Genomic DNA, 18016 nt, shown 5'->3' on the forward strand with positions numbered 1-18016 from the left:
ACAAGACTGTAATCTCTTGCGAAAGATCAGTCTTGTGCTTGTCTGCCGAGAGCTGAAGAGTGCAAGCGTACGCGCGCGCACACGCTCTTATCTCTCTTGCTGTAGCAGTGTCGGTAGCTGATTGGACAGTGTCACAGCCATAGTAACACGCCCCCTTGCCATTACACGCCCCATTGACCTTCAGGGGGTTATTTAAATATCAGACGCCAAATATAACGGCTCCGATGTCTCAATAGCAGAGAAGGGTAGGAAAAGGTGCCCCAGGGTTTGTGCACTCAGCTGCACATGTATGGGCAGGTGGAAGGTTATCTTTAATATGTCTTCAAAGGGTAACGCTTCTAAGACCTAAACCCACCCGCCATTGTAACGCGCCTTGCATGTACGTGGTTCAGTACTACGTTTTCCATGCATGCAGGCAGACTGACCGAGTTTGTTTTAAATGCCCTCCCCCTAAACCCTCACTGGACCCCCCAGCTCCAATGGTTAGTGAGCATATTACCCCACCTATGTGCGGCTTCCCTCACCCAGGCGGTAGATTATCTCGCCCACCTCTTATCAGGCCACGGCAGATGCCTTACAACACCTTCCTCAGCAGTCTCAATTGTCTGACCCCTCTCAGGCACCACAGTCCATTCAAACCCCCAGTCACTCTTCCCTGGATTGCACTCGTTCTAGTTCTCCCAGTGCATCCCGCAAGCGGGCCAGGAAATTAAGGAGATATCATTCTTCATCTGATTCCTCTTTAGACAAAAATGCTGCAGGCATCCTTCATTCTTTTCATTTAAGAGATGTATCTGTTGTGGATAATTCAAAGTCAAACAGTTGCTCCAGATTCTTTCATATTTATTTCCTCAAGAGAAGGTTTCACAGCGGTGTCCTAATGATGTCACTCAGCAAGTGATGGCAGACTGCATTTTACATACATTATGAGTGGGTTTATATACAGTTTTTTAGACTGAACTTTCACTACATCAGCTATATTTTCTCTTGAGTTTGCACAAAACAAATTACATTCACAATATTTTCTTAGCATTGCAATATTTTCCTATCAAGTCAGAAAATGGTAAGTCCTTATCTTCTGTATTCTGTAAGGAGGGCGTAGAGGGTGGGGTCTTGAGTCATCAATTTTCCCTCAGCCTTTATTCTTGCTGATTCAATTCCTTAACACCGCAAAAAACAAATACATTCTCTCAAAATATCACTCTTATATTGAAGTTAAAATGGAGGTATAGAATAGAAGACAAAATGGTGGAATTAAATAATTTCTTTCACATATCTGAACCAGCTTCTTCAGGGGCTTTTCTCTCTGGCTCTGAGTTTGAGTGTAATAGAAGTGAATCCATATCTCCTGCTGTTGTGAAGGATCTTATTCAGGCAGTGAGAGTATTCTTAAGATTGCGGATGATCCTGCTGAATCCCTTCGGAATGAGTTATTATTATATCGCCACAGGCGACCCCCTCTGGTCTTTCCAGATCATAAGGGTTTTGAGAAATAGTTTTCTGATGCATGGAAACAACCTGACTGGTCTATGCGCGTATCCAAGAGTGTGGACTGTTTCCTTTTTCTGATGAGTGTATTGCCAAATGGTCAGCTCACCCCAAGGTAGATGCTCACATGGCCCGGCTTTATGAAAATACTACCTTACCGGTTGCAGATACTTCCGCTTTCAAGGATCCTGTTGATGCCAAGATGGAGTCTATGGCAAAAAAACACTTTCAGTCAGATCCTCTTTTTCCGCATATTGGGTTAGCTTGGCTAGTATTGAACTAGCTACTCAACTACAGGACGCAATTGATTCAGGGGACTCTCCTGGAGACTTCCCTGCAGACTTCCCTGCTAGCTGCACAGCTTTGGCAGATGTCTAAATATATCTGTGATGTCTCCTTCCAATATGCCAAAAGGTCTGCTAAGGCCATGACTTAGTTGCTCAGTAGCTGTCTGCACGGCCATTTGGACTAGGAACTGGGATACCTCTAAGAATAACGTGTTTTTTCCCTTCCATTTGCCCAGGATCTACTTTATGGACCTGACCTGATCCAACTAATTTCTGAGGCTACAGGAGGAAGGGGTACTTTACTTACACAACGTCGTCAAAGACTACGCCCAGTTCCCTCAGTTATGAGACAAAGATAATTTAGTTAATTTTGATACTCGGCCCCACGTCAGAGGCAGAACTAACGTGACTCGCGTCACTTGCGAGTGCAGAGACCTTCCTTCCGGTCTAGAAACTCCTAGCAGACCCGCTAGACCTGCTCTGACACAGCGGGCCTCCCAGGCAGTTTTTTCCTTTCAATGCCCTATCCGTGCCCCTCCAGGGCCCAAGCTTTTTCTCAAGCCATTCAAAGCCTCCATTATTGAGGAGGAATTGTTCCAGTACGAATTGTTCAAAGGGTTTTATTCAAACCTTTTCACAGTACAAAAGGAGGACGGATCTCTACGGCCGATTTTCAGATCTAAAACCTCTCAATCGACTTGAAGATTCGAAGGTTTCGCATGGAGTCTCTGTGATCGGTGGTTGCTTCCTTGAGAGCGACGAGTTCCTGTCCTCAATAAACTAAGAATGATTAATGTCACGTTCCCGTTGCTCAAGTAAATCAGCGTTTCCTGCACTTTGCTGTAGATTGCAAGCATTTCCAGTTTGTGGCCCTCCCCTTCAGGCTGGCCATGGCTCCAAGGGTCTTCACCAAGGTTATGGTGGCACTCATGGCTCTCGTCGGTTCCAGGGGGATAGCGGTTTTCACATACTTGGACGATCTTCGGGTGAAGGCACCTTCCAAACAGGCCAACTTGCAGTTTTAACATTACACTAAATTGTCTTCAGAGATTTGGATGGCTGATCAACAGCATCAAATCATTTCTCACTCCTCAGAGAATGGAGTTTCTAGGGATGGTCCTGGATACACAGGCAGCCAGGGTAATCTTACCCAAGGCCAAGATCACCACTCCCAGACAGGGAGTGACAGTATTCCGCAGGAATACTCCTTGCTCCATCTGCTTCTGCATGAAAATTTTGTGGACGATATTTTCAAGCTTCCAGGCAGTCCCATTTCACTCCCGATCTCTACAGCTGGTGATTCTAATTCTAAGTCTCCGGACTCCTTGGATCTGATGATCAGTCTGCCCCCTTCAGTCAAGAAGGAGCTGCTGTGGTGGATGTCTTTCCACAACATCACTTAGAGAAAACCCTTCACAACTCTCCACTGGCAAGTCATCACAATGGACGCACGTTTGTCCAGCTGGGGGCGGTCTGCCTCACAGTCCAGGGCATCTTGTCCTACTTGGAAGCTCATCACCAAATCAACATCTTGGAGCGGAGGGAAATCTTCCTGGCCTTGTCTGACTGGACGTCTCATCTTCAGGGTCTTCCGGTGAGGATACAGACAGATCATTATATAGCAGTGGCGTACCTCAATAATCAGGAAGGCACAAGAAGGAGGACTGTATGGAAGGAATCCGCCAGAATCCTTCGCTGGGCAGAAGAAAATATCCCAGCAATCTCAGCAGTGCACATCCCAGGAGTAGACAACTGTGAGCCCGATTACCTGAGGCGGGAACACATGGATCCCGGACGTGGATCTCTGCGCCTCCCATCTCAATCACAAAAGCCAGGACTATCACAAGAACCAGGGACCCCCAAGGCCATAGGAACCGACACTACTGTTCTCCCCTGGTCGTACTTCAACCTCCTTTTATCTTTTTCGGCCACTTCCACTCCTGCCTCGAGTGCTAAAGAAAGTCAAGGAAGTAGAAATTTCAGAAGTCAGACTCCCTATTAGTTGTTCCTGATGGCCCTCCTAACGGTGGCCTGCTTCAAAGGCCATCATTGCTAGCAGGATACGGTTGGTTGTTTTAAAGGCCTCTGCTAAGGGTAGGGAACCTCCCTTCTCAGTCACTGCTCACTCTACTAAGTCAGTTGGGGCCTCCTGGGTGGTGCCACATCAAGCCTCTACCTTTCAGGTCTGTAAAGCTGCCACCTGGTCCTCGTTACATACTTTTTCGAGGTTCTACCGGATCCATTCTTTGGCCTCTGCAGATGCCAGTTTGAGTCAGATGGTGTTGCGAGCAGCATGTGGTTTAGGCTGCCTGCATGGCTGATTATTTTTTTCTTACCCTAAGGGACTGCTTTAGGACGTCCCATTGTACTGTGTCCCACAGTGAATACTTTCAGAAAACAGGATTTCTGTACTTGCCAGTAAAATTCCTTTCTCGTTGAATTCACCTGGGCACACAGGTCCCGTCCTATTTCTTTATCGTTATATTTTTGGTCTTCTTGAGGTTGCTTTTCTCATTGGAAACCTATTGACAGTGGCCTATACCCATGGTACTGTGTCCCCCAGTGAATTCAACGAGAAGGGGATTTTACTGGTAAATACAGAAATCCTGTTTTTTCCAAGCAAGAAGTCTTTTATTACAGGAAAAAAATAAGGAAAAAAGTATACGTATTTGGTATCGCCGCATTCGTAACGACCCAAACTCTAAAAATATAATTTTGTTTTTTCCTGTATGGGGAACGTCGTAAAATAAAAAACAATTCCTGAATCCGTTTTTTTTGGTCTCCTCCCCTCCCCTCCCAAAAAATTTAATAAAATGTGATCAAAAAGTTGCATGTACCCCAAAATAGTACTAATAAAAACTGCAGCCCATCCTGCAAAAAAACAAGCCTTCACACCGTTTTGACAGAAACATAAACAAGTTATGGTTATCAGAACACGGTGACACAAAATGTTGAGTGTGTTCCAAAAGGGGGGATAAGATTATGTACCATTTATCAGTGTAACACTGGCCACACAGCTATGGATTATTTATTTACCTCATTATTATGCCATCTTATTCTTTACTGATGTACTCTGGAAGGCTTACCTATGCCCCCACATTATAAACTGAAATACCAGTAGTGCCCAAACAACTACCACCAATCAAAATCCACCCCTCTAAACCAAATGGTGTGCCCTCCATTCTGAGCCCTACAGTGTGCCCAAACAGCAGTTTATGTCCACCTATAGGTCAATGCCATACCCTGGAGATTTTGCTTAACAGTTTGAGGTATTAATCTTGAGTGGCACAAATTGGGCATATCAGTGGATAATTGCAATTTTCACTTTGCACCATCCGCAGTGCATTGATTTTTAATAAAAAGAAACACCCATGGGGTGAAAATGCTGACTACACCCCTTTAAAAAAAAATGCCCTGATGGATGTAGTTTCCAAAATGGGGTCACTTCTTAGGGGTTTGTTTTACTATTTGACCTCAGAGCCCTGCAATTGTGGGCCAATGCTGTGAAAATCACCAAAATAGGCCTGAAATGCACTTGGTGCTTTTTCACTCCTAAACCCTGTCATATGTCCAGGCAAATGATAAATAAATGCCTTGAGGGCTGCAGTTTCCAAAATGGGGTCACTTCTTGGGGGTTTCTTCTGTACTCTGGAACTTCAGGGACTTTGGTGTTCTGGCATAATGTTGCGTTTGCAATCTAGTGAAATCTGCGCTCCAGTTGGCGCTACTTCCCTTCTGAGCCCTGCAAATTGCCCAAACAGCCGTTTGGGACCACATCTAGGTTATTGTCGTACTCGTGAGAAATTAAGTAACAAATTGTGTTTGATTTTTCTCCTATTAAGCCTTGAAAAATTAGAACTAAATCTACGTTTTTTTTTTTGGAAAAATAAAATATTTAATTTTCACTGCCTAATTCTAATAAAATCTATGAAACACCTGTGGGGTCAAAATGCTCAATAAACCCCTAGATGAATTCCCTGAGGGGTTTCGTTTCTAAAATGGTGTCACTTTTAAGGGGTTTCCACTGTACTGGTACCTCAGGGGCTCTGCAAATGTGACATGGCAACCAAATACCAATCCAGCAGAATCTGCATGCCAAATAGCGCTTCTTACTTTGAGCCCTGCCATGTGTCCAAACAGCAGTTTATGACCACATATGGGATATTGACGTACTCGGGAGAAATTGATTTAAAAAATGTCGGGGTTAATTTTTCTCCATGGTCCTTTTGTGAAAATGAAATAATCGACCTTTTAGTTGAAAATGTTTTGATTTCTTGTTCGTTGGGGGACACAGACTGTGTGTGTATATGCCATTGCCACTAGGAGGCTTGACACTAAGAATAAAAAATAGGTGCTCATACAGCATATGACCTGCCTACAGACACTGGGCTATTCAGTCTTCACTAAGTGCCCTAGGAGGCAGATACTTCTGTGAATCATTTAACTTTATTTTTTCATGAGAACTAGGGGCACAGGTTTTACTTTATCTCCCTGTTTTCCCCTTTTTGGCAGGTGCATGGTGTCATATGCAAATGCACCACTGTCCAACCTGCTTATGAAGACAAGTGGGACAAGAGCATAAGCTCCCCTGTCACCCAACAGCCTAAGCAGCACCTCTACTACCTCTCCCACCAGTGTCCCCCTTAGTAAAGGAGGTAATACTAAGGCGCTGCTCCTGCTGCTCAGTACATCTGAGAGATGGATAGCTGAGTGAGTTTTACTAACCCGCCCCCCCCCCCCACCCACCCCGGGCCTCCGCTTGTTTGCTATAGCTGTCAACTGGCCAGCCTGTTAGCTGGAGCTCACAACTAGGCTCCTTGGCTCTTTAAAAAGTAGTAAAACTATTTTTTTTTTCACTATGGACGGCGCGGTTTTGCGCTTCACTGCACAGGCTGGGGGGCCCTTCACTCTTTCCTCTAATATCGCTCTAACGCGTTTTTTTTTCCCTGTTTCCTCATGGGGAGGCTGCCGCTCTCTTTCCTCAGGAGGGACACCTGACACCTTGGGATTGGGTAGGATCAGCCTTTGGCTTCCTTCTATTCCCCTACAGGTGCCCTAGCCTGCAGTCCCTCTGCTAACTCCCTGTAGGAACTTCCTTTCTCCTAGCAGAGCTAGGCTCAGACAGTGTAATGTTCCGGCAGTGCTAGGTAAAGCAGCCATTACTCCCTAAATAGGACTACCTTTTGCTGCGTCGTTTGAGTGGCATTTCTGGTTTCTGCTCTTCCCACTAGTGCGAAAAAAATAAACCCCTTTACTGCCATGTCTGACCCTAAAGGGGAACCCTCACGCCAGACAACCTTTACGGTTTATTATGTCTATTCCAAGTGTAAAACTAAATTTCCTTGTGCAATGCATGCCGGTCTCCTAACCAAATGCCTGCGGCCTCTGCATTCCTGCCAATCCCAGTATTGCTCACTACTAGTATGATGGGTGTGGATCTATAAATGGGCTAATTACAGTTTTCTGGATAATCGATAAACATCACTCAGTACATCCTGGGCGGCATGTCTGCCCGCTCACTCCTGGACTCTTGTTCCGCCCTTCCTCATGTGGGCTCTATCCATGTCGTCCTCTCGTCGGGTCTGGTACTTCCTCTCCCTCTGGAGAGGTTTTGCCGAAGGGTTAATTATCTGATTCCAACTTGGATTCAGTTGGTAAGTGCTCTTCTCCACTCTGTTTGGTGGAGATACTTATCAGGGCTGTCCGTGACACCCTTGAGGTATCTACGCCCTCCCCTTTATAGTCTTCAGCCTCAACGTTTCCAGGCTGTTTTGTTTTCCAGCCCATTCAGAACTTGACAGCATTGTCCTTAAAGGAACAGTGTCATCACAAAAAAAATTTTCATATGTTCAAGATGTTAGTGCTTTATTAAAAACGTTTATATTTATTTGTGTGTTTGTATTTAACTTTTTCTTATTTTTACACTTTTTCTTCCCTATGGGGGCTGCCATTTTTTGTTCCATTTCTGTGTGTGTCGATTAACGACACATACAGACATGGAATACGGCAGCCACAGTCCCATAGGGACTGCGAACGGCTCCCGTCCCATTCACTTGTGTGTACGGCGTCTGTGTGGGAACTGCGCATGCGCCGCTCCCACACAGTCCAATTTGAAATTGACGCCGTCCGGCGCCATTTTCCTGTGGACCGGAAGTCGCGGCCGGACAGTAATATTACTACTTCCGGTCGCGGCTACCGGACTTGTGCACTTGGACCAGCGGCAGCAGACGGAGCGGACGGGCCGGAGGGAGCCGCGGCGGCAGGAGCAGGTAAGAGATTTCAATGTATGTTCGTGTTTGTGTGTGTTTACTACTGTATGTAAACCTACTACACTGTGTGTTAGCTCAAAAAATGGCGACACACAGTGTAGGAGGTTACACCGTTCAAACCCCTAGTTTATCCCGGCACTAGCCAGGATAAAGGAGGGGGGGATGCTGAGAGCTCACTAGAGCGAGGGCTTTTTACCCAATTTTGCAGCAGAAAAGCTATGTGGTTGCTTTACCACATGCTTTTGGGAATGGCTCCATCTAGTGACCAGAAATGGTAAATACTATAAATTTGAATCCAATTGAATCCAATTTATAATATTTCCTGACTTGTGAAAAAAATAAAAAAAATTTGAACAATGTTTAATCACCCACACACTAAATGTTTAATTTAAAAAAAAAAAACATGTTTTTCTGGCAACACATTGCCTTTAAGGAAATGTTCTTATTCTAGCCGTCTGGATGTTTTCTACCCCTTTCGGGAGGGAAATTCTTCCACATGGGTTAGGTCTCCGGCGGTGGATCCTCCACTTTCACATTTAGCCAAGGCCACTACTTTATGTATGGCGATCTCCATTTTTTTTGGTTTTTTAAAGATCCCCTGGATTGCCGTGTGGACTCTTGCCAAAACTACTTTTGAGGCTTCTGGCTATGCCCTTAGTCCAATTTTCGCATCTGTCTGGGTTAGCAGCGCTATTACTGAATGGCCACACAAACTCCATCACGGTCTGCTCTCAGGTGGCGCGGGCCTTTGCTTATTCTATCGATATTCGCAGGACTACCTATCTCAAGGCTTGGTCTACTGATTTAGCCTCCAAGCCCGCCATGGCTGCTCTCCCCTTTGCTTGTTCTTGTCTCTTTGGACTTTGATCAGATGAGAGAATCTCAGAAGCCACAAGTGGAAAAAGCACCAATCTTCCTCAAAACGGGCCTAAGCATAATAGTCTGGCCAAAAAGGTGTGTCCCCGTTTTCGGGCCTTTCATAGGTTCTCCATCACCACATCCTCCAGGCCACAGCCTCAGCAAGATCAGAAAGCCAAACCTTCCTTCAAGGCTGGCCCCTCCGTTGGGGACGACAGCCGAAAGGCAATGGCTGGAGCTGGCAAGGCCACTTCTGCCTGAAGGTGCACCCCCACACGATTCACCTCGGGTTGGGGGCAGGCTTCTGCGTTTCATGGACGTCTGGCTCTCTCACATTTCGGATTACAGGGTTCAGGAGGTGGTATTCTCTGGATACAAAATCAAATTTACCAGCCTCCCTCCAGAGCGTTTTTTAGTCCACTGTTCAGCAGTCTCCAAACAGGATGGCCGTCTTTATTTGTCTAATCAGCTCTCTTCTTCTTCAAAGGGTCATAATTCTGGTGCCCCCGAGCTAAAAGTTTCGTGATTTCTATCCCAACCATTTTGTAGTCCCCATAAAGAATGGTTTTGTTCCGCCCACCCTGGACCTCAAGCGTCTCAATGCGCACATTAGATTACGTCATTTGCAGATGGAATCTCTTCAGTCTGTCATTGAATCCATTAATCGGGGGAATTTCTTTCTTCTGTTTACCTCAAGGACGCGTATTTGCAAGTCCCTATCTGCCTTATGCACAAGTGTTTTCTGCGTGTTGCGGTACTGTCAACATTTCTAGTTCGTGGCCCTCCCACTTGGCCTGGTCACAGCCCCAAGAGTTGTAATTTCTTTTGTAATGGCACTCACACCAGGGAGGTGTCGGTCACCTCATACCTGGACGACATTCTGATAAAGTCTCCTACCAGGGAGGACGAGACGGCTCTCCAGATTACTCTGGACACTGAGTCTCTTTAGTAGGATCATCAACGATCCAAGTCTTGTCTGTATCCTTCCCAGCAGATCATGTTATTGGGTGTCGCCTTCAACACACGCTCCGCAAAGGTTTTCCTTCCTCCGAAGCGCCTTTGTTCATTAGATGGCTGTGCCGACCTCACTCCGCCTCTGCATGTTGGCCATTCATCAGCAAATGTCTTGGCTGATCCCGATTTTTTTTTTTTTTCCTGTGGGGCCGCTCGTGGTTTTTCGGAGAGTGTTATCCTCACCATCTTCAAGGCTAGGAAGCCTTCTTCAGCTCATGTTTACCATCGTACATGGAAGCCTTACCTTCATTGGTGTGAGGATCGCAGGCTTCCCCCCCCCCCCCTTTCGTTTTTACTTGTCCAGAAATCTCTCCTTTTTTGCAAAGTCGTCTGGATCACGGTTTAGCACTCCGCTCTCTGAAAGGGGCAATTGTCTGCTCTATCCATCTTTTTGGTCGCTAGTTGGGGTCTAAAGCTGACGTTAAGACTTTTTTGACAGGGGTGGCTCTGCAATACTCCCTTATTGTCCTCCGATCTCCTCTTGGGACCTGAATTTGGTCTTGGATGTCTTACAATCAACAACTTTTAAACCCTTGCGAGAGATCTCTCTATTTTTCTGTTTGGGGATTACCTCCATCCGGAGGGTCTTGTAGTTGGGTACCCCCTGTCGTTCTCCATTTTTGACTCTTCATCAAGACAAGGCAGTGCTATGCCCAGTGATCGTATTTTTTTTGCCTAAAGTTGTTTCGGCCTTCCACATGAATATTGTCTGTCTTTTTGCCCTTCTCACGGTCATTCGAGGGAGTGTTCCCTCCCAATGCTGGTTGTCACCTTCACCCTGCGGACGAACCTTTCTGTCACTGCTTCCTTCTGGTTGTCTGATTTCCTGTTCATCTTCAGGAAGGGTTTTGCGGCCTCGGTGAATGATCGTTCGCGAGGCTTATAGATTTCGGTGATAGGTTCCCCCTTTCTGGGTCACGGCTGCTCCACCAGAGTGGATGGGGCTTTCTGGGCTTTGTGCCATCAGGCCCCTTCCCTTAAATTGTGCAAGGTGGCCACGTGGTCATCTTTGCACACCTTTGTCAAGTTCTACCAGGTGCACACCTTTTGCTTCTTCAGACGCTTCCTTAGGGTGCATGCATCTGTGAAATAGTTGACCATGTCCTGTGTTCTTTTCCCACCTCTGTGGACTTCTCTAGGACGTCCCCCTATGTAACGAACAAGAAAACAGTTGTTTTTTTTTTTGAGTACTCACTGTAAAATCCTAGCTCCCACCGGTTCTTTTAAAGTTTTTGGGGTTTTTTTTTTGTTCAGAGTTCCGTTTTAGGGCTTCCCCTCTAGTGTTTGGCATACTTATCTTACCTTGTATCTGCTTCTCCCACTGCTGTGGACAGACTAAATATTGCCATGTCTGTGTACAGGGTATATCCTGTAGGAGGAGCCAGCATTTTTAACTTCGTGTCAAGCCTCCTAGTGGCAACAGTGTATATTCTGTCTGTGTCCCCCAATTAACTGGACAAGTAAAGGATTTTTACAGTGAGCTCACAAAAAATCCTGGTTTGGCCCAAAAGCAAAATGGCACGCCTTCCCTTCTGCCCTGTGTCCAATCAGCAGTTTGATTTCATATGGGGTATTGCCGTACTCGGGAGAAATTGCTTTACAAAAGTTTGGGTGTTTTTTCTCCTTTTCCTTATGAAAATGAAAAAATATAAGCTAAATCTTAATTTTATGAGAAAAATCTATATTCCAATGATTTCAGTAAAAGAAAGCTGTGGGGTCAAAAGGATCACTAGACCCCTAGATTAATTCCTTGTGGGTGTAGTTTCCAAAATGGTGTCTTTTTGGGGTTATGTTGTGACACCTCAAGGCCTTTTCAAACCTATAATGGTGCCTGGAAAATATCTTAATAAAAAGGAGGCCCCAAAATCCACTAGGTGCTACTTCAATTCTGAGGCCAGTGTTTGAGTCCAGTAGCACACTGGGGCCGCATGTGGGATATTTCTAAAAACTCCTGACTCTGGGCAATAAATATTAAGTTGCGTTTCTCTGGTAAAATCTTCTGCGTTACAGAAAAAAAAAAAAGGGTTCAAATTTAATTTCTGCTAAATAAATGACATTTTGTAAATTTTACCTCCACATAGCTTTAAATCTTGTGAAATGCTTAAAGGCAATGTGTTGCCAGAAAACATGTTTGTTTTTTTTAAATTAAACATTTAGTGTGTGGGTGATTAAACATTGTTCAAATTTTTTTTATTTTTTTCACGAGTCAGGAAAAATTATAAATTGGATTCAATTGGATTCAAATTTATAGTATTTACCATTTCTGGTCACTAGATGGAGCCATTCCCAAAAGAATGTGGTAAAGCAACCACATAGCTTTTCTGCTGCAAAATTGGGTAAAAAGCCCTCGCTCTAGTGAGCTCTCAGCATCCCCCCCTCCTTTATCCTGGCTAGTGCCGGGATAAACGAGGGGTTTGAACGGTGTAACCTCCTACACTGTGTGTCGCCATTTTTTGCGCTAACACACAGTGTAGTAGGTTTACATACAGTAGTAAACACACACAAACACGAACATACATTGAAATCTCTTACCTGCTCCTGCCGCCGCGGCTCCCTCCGGCCCGCCCGCTCCGTCTGCTGCCGCTGGTCCAAGTGCACAAGTCCGGAAGCCGCGACCGGAAGTAGTAATATTACTGTCCGGCCGCGACTTCCGGTCCACAGGAAAATGGCGCCGGACGGCGCCAATTTCAAATTGGACTGTGTGGGAGCGGCGCATGCGCAGTTCCCACACAGACGCCGTACACACAAGTGAATGGGACGGGAGCCGTTCGCAGTCCCTATGGGACTGTGGCTGCCGTATTCCATGTCTGTATGTGTCGTTAATCGACACACACACAAATGGAACAAAAAATGGCAGCCCCCATAGGGAAGAAAAAGTGTAAAAATAAGAAAAAGTAAAACACAAACACACAAATAAATATAAACGTTTTTAATAAAGCACTAACATCTTGAACATATGAAAAAAAAATTTGTGATGACACTGTTCCTTTAAAGGGTTAAGAAGCTGTTTAAATGCTGTTTTGAATACTTTGAAGGGGAGCAAATTCAAAATGGGCTGATTTAGGAGTTTCTAAAATATAGTACCCTTAAAGCCACTTCAGTACTTCACTGGTCCCTAAAAAAAATCAGTTTTGAAAATGTAAGAAATTGCTGGTAAAGTTTTTAAAGTCTTGTAACACTTTTGAAAAATAAAAGGACTTTCAAGAAATGATGCCAACGTAAAGTAGACATATGGTAAATGTTTATTAGTAATTATTTTGTGTGGCATTACGATCTGTCTTAGGGGGGATTCACACGAGCGTGTATTCGGTCCGTGCGGGCCGCGTGGTTTTCACGCGGCACGCATGGACAATACAAGTCTATGGGGCAGTACAGACAGTCCGTGCTTTTTGCGCAGCGTTTGTCTGCTGCGCAAAAAGCGCGACAGGTTCAAAAACTCTGCGTATTTCGCGCATCACGCACCCATTGAAGTCAATGGGTGCGTGAAAATCACGCGCACCACACGGAAGCACTTCCGTGGGACGAGCGTGATTCGCGCAACAGCAGTGAAAAGGATGAATGAAAACCGAAAAGCACCACGTGCTTTTCTGTTTCCGAACATCCAAACGGAGTGTCTTTGCGATGAGCGAAGCGGGACAAGCGTACCGAACTTCACCGGGTTCGGCCAAACTCGTTTTGGCCGATCCCGGCAAAAAAATTATCGGTACGCGACGTCAGGAGATAGTCACTGTCCATGGTGCTGAAAGAGTTAAACTGTTTCAGCACCATGGACAGTGACTTGCGAACCCAAAATACATTAACCTGTAAAAAAAACCGAAGTTCTAACTTACCGATTACTCCTGTCTCCTTCCTGCAGTCCGACCTCCCGGGATGACACTTCAGTTCAAGTGACAGCTCCAGCCAATCACAGGCCAAGCACAGGCTGCAGCCAATCACAGGCTGCAGCGGTCACTTGGACTGCTGCGTCATCCAGGGAGGTGGGGCCCGATGTCAAGAGAGGCGCGTCACCAAGGACGCGTCACCAAGGACGCGTCACCAAGGCAACGGCCGGGAAGATCTCGGTAAGTAGGAACTTTATCTTTTTTTTTTACAGGTTTTTCGCTGTTGTGTTCGGCATTCACTGTCGAGGGTGCTGAAAGATTTAGCTCTTTCAGCACCTTGGACAGTGACGGGCGTTGACAAGCCTCATCTCTATGATGCCGGCTGCGCGAAAATCACGCAGCCGCGCATCAGACACGCATGACACACGCAGCTGTCAAATGGTTTTTGCGCTCGCAAAACGCTGCGTTGTTTGCGCGCGCAAAAACGCAACGTTCGTGTGAATCTCCCCTTACAAGCAGAAACTTTTATATGTAGAAAAATTCTATGTTTTCCAAATTTTGTCTACATTTTTGGTGTTTTTTTGCAAATACTGAATATATCGACCAAATTGTACCTTTTATGCGTCACGAGAAAAAAAGTAAAACCATTCCATAGTTATTACCAGATAAAGTGACACATGCCAGAAAATGAGCTGTGTTCACAAGGCCGATACTAGCTGGCTCGAAGTGGTTAAGCGCTCTAGGGCATTTTGGTTAATTAAACAGTGCTGATCTGAAATCAGACTAATCCTGCCACAAATATTTATGACATTAAAAAGGGAAATTGAGTAAAAATCATCTTCTAAGCTCCATTGTCTTGATTGACATCACATTTGTACATATGTATATGCATGCACTGTTAAAATAGCACCAATGGATTTTGTACTACCAGAATCCTTGATATTTATATGTTGTTGATCCATAGTTTTCCGTGATTTATTGTATTAATATGGCATCATACTGGCTGTGTGTTTGCGCTAGGCTATTAAACTTTTGCAGGAACAATCTTCGGTACCCTTCACATCAAGTTTTTGCCATCCATCGGAGGTAAACGATGGAAGGACTCCTGACATATACCTCCAACAGAATGCTGTAATGTATCCCACTGTATAGTCACATCGCCCCGAACCCCCTGGGTATAGCGCTACTTAAAGTGCTGTGCTCCAGAAAGTTCCTGATGTCACTACATATATGGACAGTGATATCAGAAATTGCAATACCGGAGTTCAAGGCTAGAACATTGTAAGTGATCTGACTGGGGACTCCGGCATTGGGAAGCACCTGCTGTTTACCAGCCCGATGGAGACCAAAAGGACACACTATTGGTCTGTGTTGAGCTAATAAAGTCCTATGGACACTTATAATGTATGTCAGGGCATACACAATAAACATAGGGCATAAATGTGTGTGAACACTGCCATATACTTTGTAAAAATAAAATTGGAAAAAGATATTTAGTAAACTATTATGTAATGTCAAAGTTTTGTCTTGTCTTTTAGCTCCCAAACTTGTACACCTTTGCCAAGTGCTTCTGCCACAATACAACCTCCTTTGAAGTCACCAAAAACAATTTCAGCATCAGTGGGAGAAACTTCTGTGCCCTCAGAGGATGATTTTGATGAGCTGATGTGGGAAATTTCTGATGATAAACTTGAGGCAGAGTTGGATCTGGATTCAAATAAAGATGAAGATGCTCTTCTTCTGGAGCTGTCAAAGATGATTGACAGCTGATTCTGTGATTATTTTGGGTCTCATGTAAAATGTATAGAATTTTTTAAAAAATTCAATAGATACACAACTGCTCCAGCCTTGCACAGTTGTGGCACTTACAATTTGTTTCATTATAATCCTAATAATTCTATAATTATAATTTGGTAAACATCGTAATGGTGTCGCATTAGCCTTGAACTGTGAAGAAAAAACAAAAAAACATTCTGCTTATCTAGATATAAAATTTTTAGTTAATGGTCTCCTATTACAGTTCTCTAAGGTCTGACAAAACCAATATACATTTTTTTCGATGATCTTTATCAATAGAACCTTTTAATGTTTGATGCATTTGTCTTACTTTTTCAAGACTATTTAACAACTGTTATTTGTTTTTTATCATGAGACTATCTGAATCAAATGTTTGTTTATTTTTCTTCTTTTAATGAGAGAAAAATGCATTCCAGCTTCTAATTGGAAACTATCGTAGAAACAGAAAAATAAAGAGGGACCTACTTTGTGCAGCATCAGGATGTTCTGTGGATTTATAAACAAGTGTTCAATATTACAAATATATAATTTTGAGGACAAGTGTCCCTAGCAGCTGTTCATATATAGAACATAAAGAAAGTACAGCTTGGCTTTGTTTTTTAGAAAAGGCTTTTACTATTGAATCCTGTGTAGTGTTTTTCACTACTTTTTTTTTCTATATCAAGTTGAAGTAAGGTTAAAGGAAATATTTTTTAGGCCCTTTTCACACTGAGTTTTTGGACGCGGAAACCGTGCCAAAAAACGTCCGAAAATGCCTCCCATTGATTTCAATCAGAGGCGTTTTTTTACCGTGAGCGGAAAAACAGTCTCGCGGTAAAAAGAAGCGTCATGCCCTATCTTTGGGCGATTACGCCTCTGACCTCCCATTGACATCAATCCCAAATGAAATTTTGAGGCAGATTTTTCCTCCTGGAAAAAACTCTGTGTGAACAGGGCCTTAAGGTGAATGTTTTGACTTACACTTACTAGATGTGTGTGTGTTTATATATATATATATATATATATATATATATATATATATATATATATATATATATATAATTTACATTTTCCTATTCCAATAAGCAACAACCTCATTATGTTAATGGTTTAATCTCCTGGTACAGCATGGAAGATGAATTGGCAAAATGTTGTATTTTCAATTTATAATACCTTTTTACGTGCAAGTAAGATTTTGAAAAACTCAGGTATAGATAAATTATGAGCAGCAGATGAGCATATAGTGGAAAAGAGGTTGAAGTGAATGCTGGCTTTGCTCTTACTGCCACAATCATGTTCACTACTGATCTAGATAATGTTCAATTTTGCACTGTATTTTCCATTGGATGTCTTGTATTGTCAAGAAGTAAATATATTTTAACAGTTTTTAAATGTTTTATGTGGTTTTTTGGGGGGGTTTCACCCCCAATTTTTATTTACTTGTATAAAATTTTGTTTGTTGGTCTAAATAATTAAACCAAATAAAAAAACAAAAACCATTGCCATTATCTGACATTATTGTCACAGCATTAAAGGAGTTTTCCCATCATAGATATTTGACACATCCACAGGATATGTCATAAATGTCAGATGCGGGTCCCACCTCTGAGACCCACACCTATCTCTAGAATTGGGGCCCCCTAAAACCCGTTCTACTGCTGTGTTGTTGCTGACTCTTGTGATTTCCGACCATCAAGAAGGAAACCGCATAGCTCGCTGAGTAACAAATAGTCAGGAAGTGGCCAGGAGGCAGCTGGAGCAGAAAAAGGCAGAACGGGTTTTAGAGAGCCCCGTTCTAGAGATTATGTGGGTCCCAGAGGTGGGACCTGCATCTATCTGACATTTTTGACGTATCCTGTGGATATGTCATAAATGTCCCTGATGGGGAAAACCCCTTTAACGCTTATTTCCATTTTAAAATATAAAGTTTACAATGAAACTACTTCAGTTACATATAACAACCCTCTTATTAATATTGTTAGTAATGAGTTTCTTCCAATTGAATATCGTACAGAATACCAGTGATATTAGGAAAGCTTTAAATTAGGATGTACCTTATTTTTATAAAAGTATTCAGATGTATAGTGTATTGTACCGTTCCCATATGGTGCAATGAAGCACTCTTTTAGCATACTTCTTGCAGTAAACCTGTTTTCTTTCAAAATACTTTTTGCTACGTTTTTCAAAATATTTTTTTTTACTTCCACTTAATCCCTTCCCGCTTTGGCCACTTTTGACCTTCCTGACAAAGCCTCAGTTTTCAAATCTGAAATTTTTCACTTTGTGGTAATAACTTCGGAATGCTTTTACCTATCCCAGCGTTTCTGCGATTTTCTCGTTTCACTTTGGACTTTATGTTACTGGCAAAATTTGCTCGGTACATTTTGTATTTAATTGTGAAAAACACCAAAATTTACTGAAAAATTAGCATTTTTCTAAATTTAAATGTATCTGCTTGTAAGATGGGCAGTTATACTACACAAAATTATTGCTAATTAACATC

The 18016-nt window shown here is 43.5% G+C and overlaps 1 protein-coding gene across 11 annotated transcripts in view; it reads left to right on the forward strand.

The window, feature by feature from the left end:
- Positions 1–16899, forward strand: part of ZC3H11A (zinc finger CCCH-type containing 11A) — a 212637-nt gene extending 195738 nt beyond the window's left edge. For all 11 annotated transcript variants that reach the window (XM_075853611.1, XM_075853614.1, XM_075853604.1 and 8 more), the window contains one exon: positions 15276–16899. In XM_075853611.1, coding sequence (XP_075709726.1) covers positions 15276–15507 — 232 coding nt within the window. In that variant the 3' untranslated portion in view covers positions 15508–16899. The remainder of the gene's footprint in view (positions 1–15275) is intronic.
- Positions 16900–18016: the final 1117 nt, after the last annotated feature.

This window comes from Rhinoderma darwinii, chromosome 2 (assembly GCF_050947455.1).
Source record: "Rhinoderma darwinii isolate aRhiDar2 chromosome 2, aRhiDar2.hap1, whole genome shotgun sequence".
In the NCBI taxonomy this organism is placed as follows: Eukaryota; Metazoa; Chordata; class Amphibia; order Anura; family Rhinodermatidae; genus Rhinoderma; species Rhinoderma darwinii.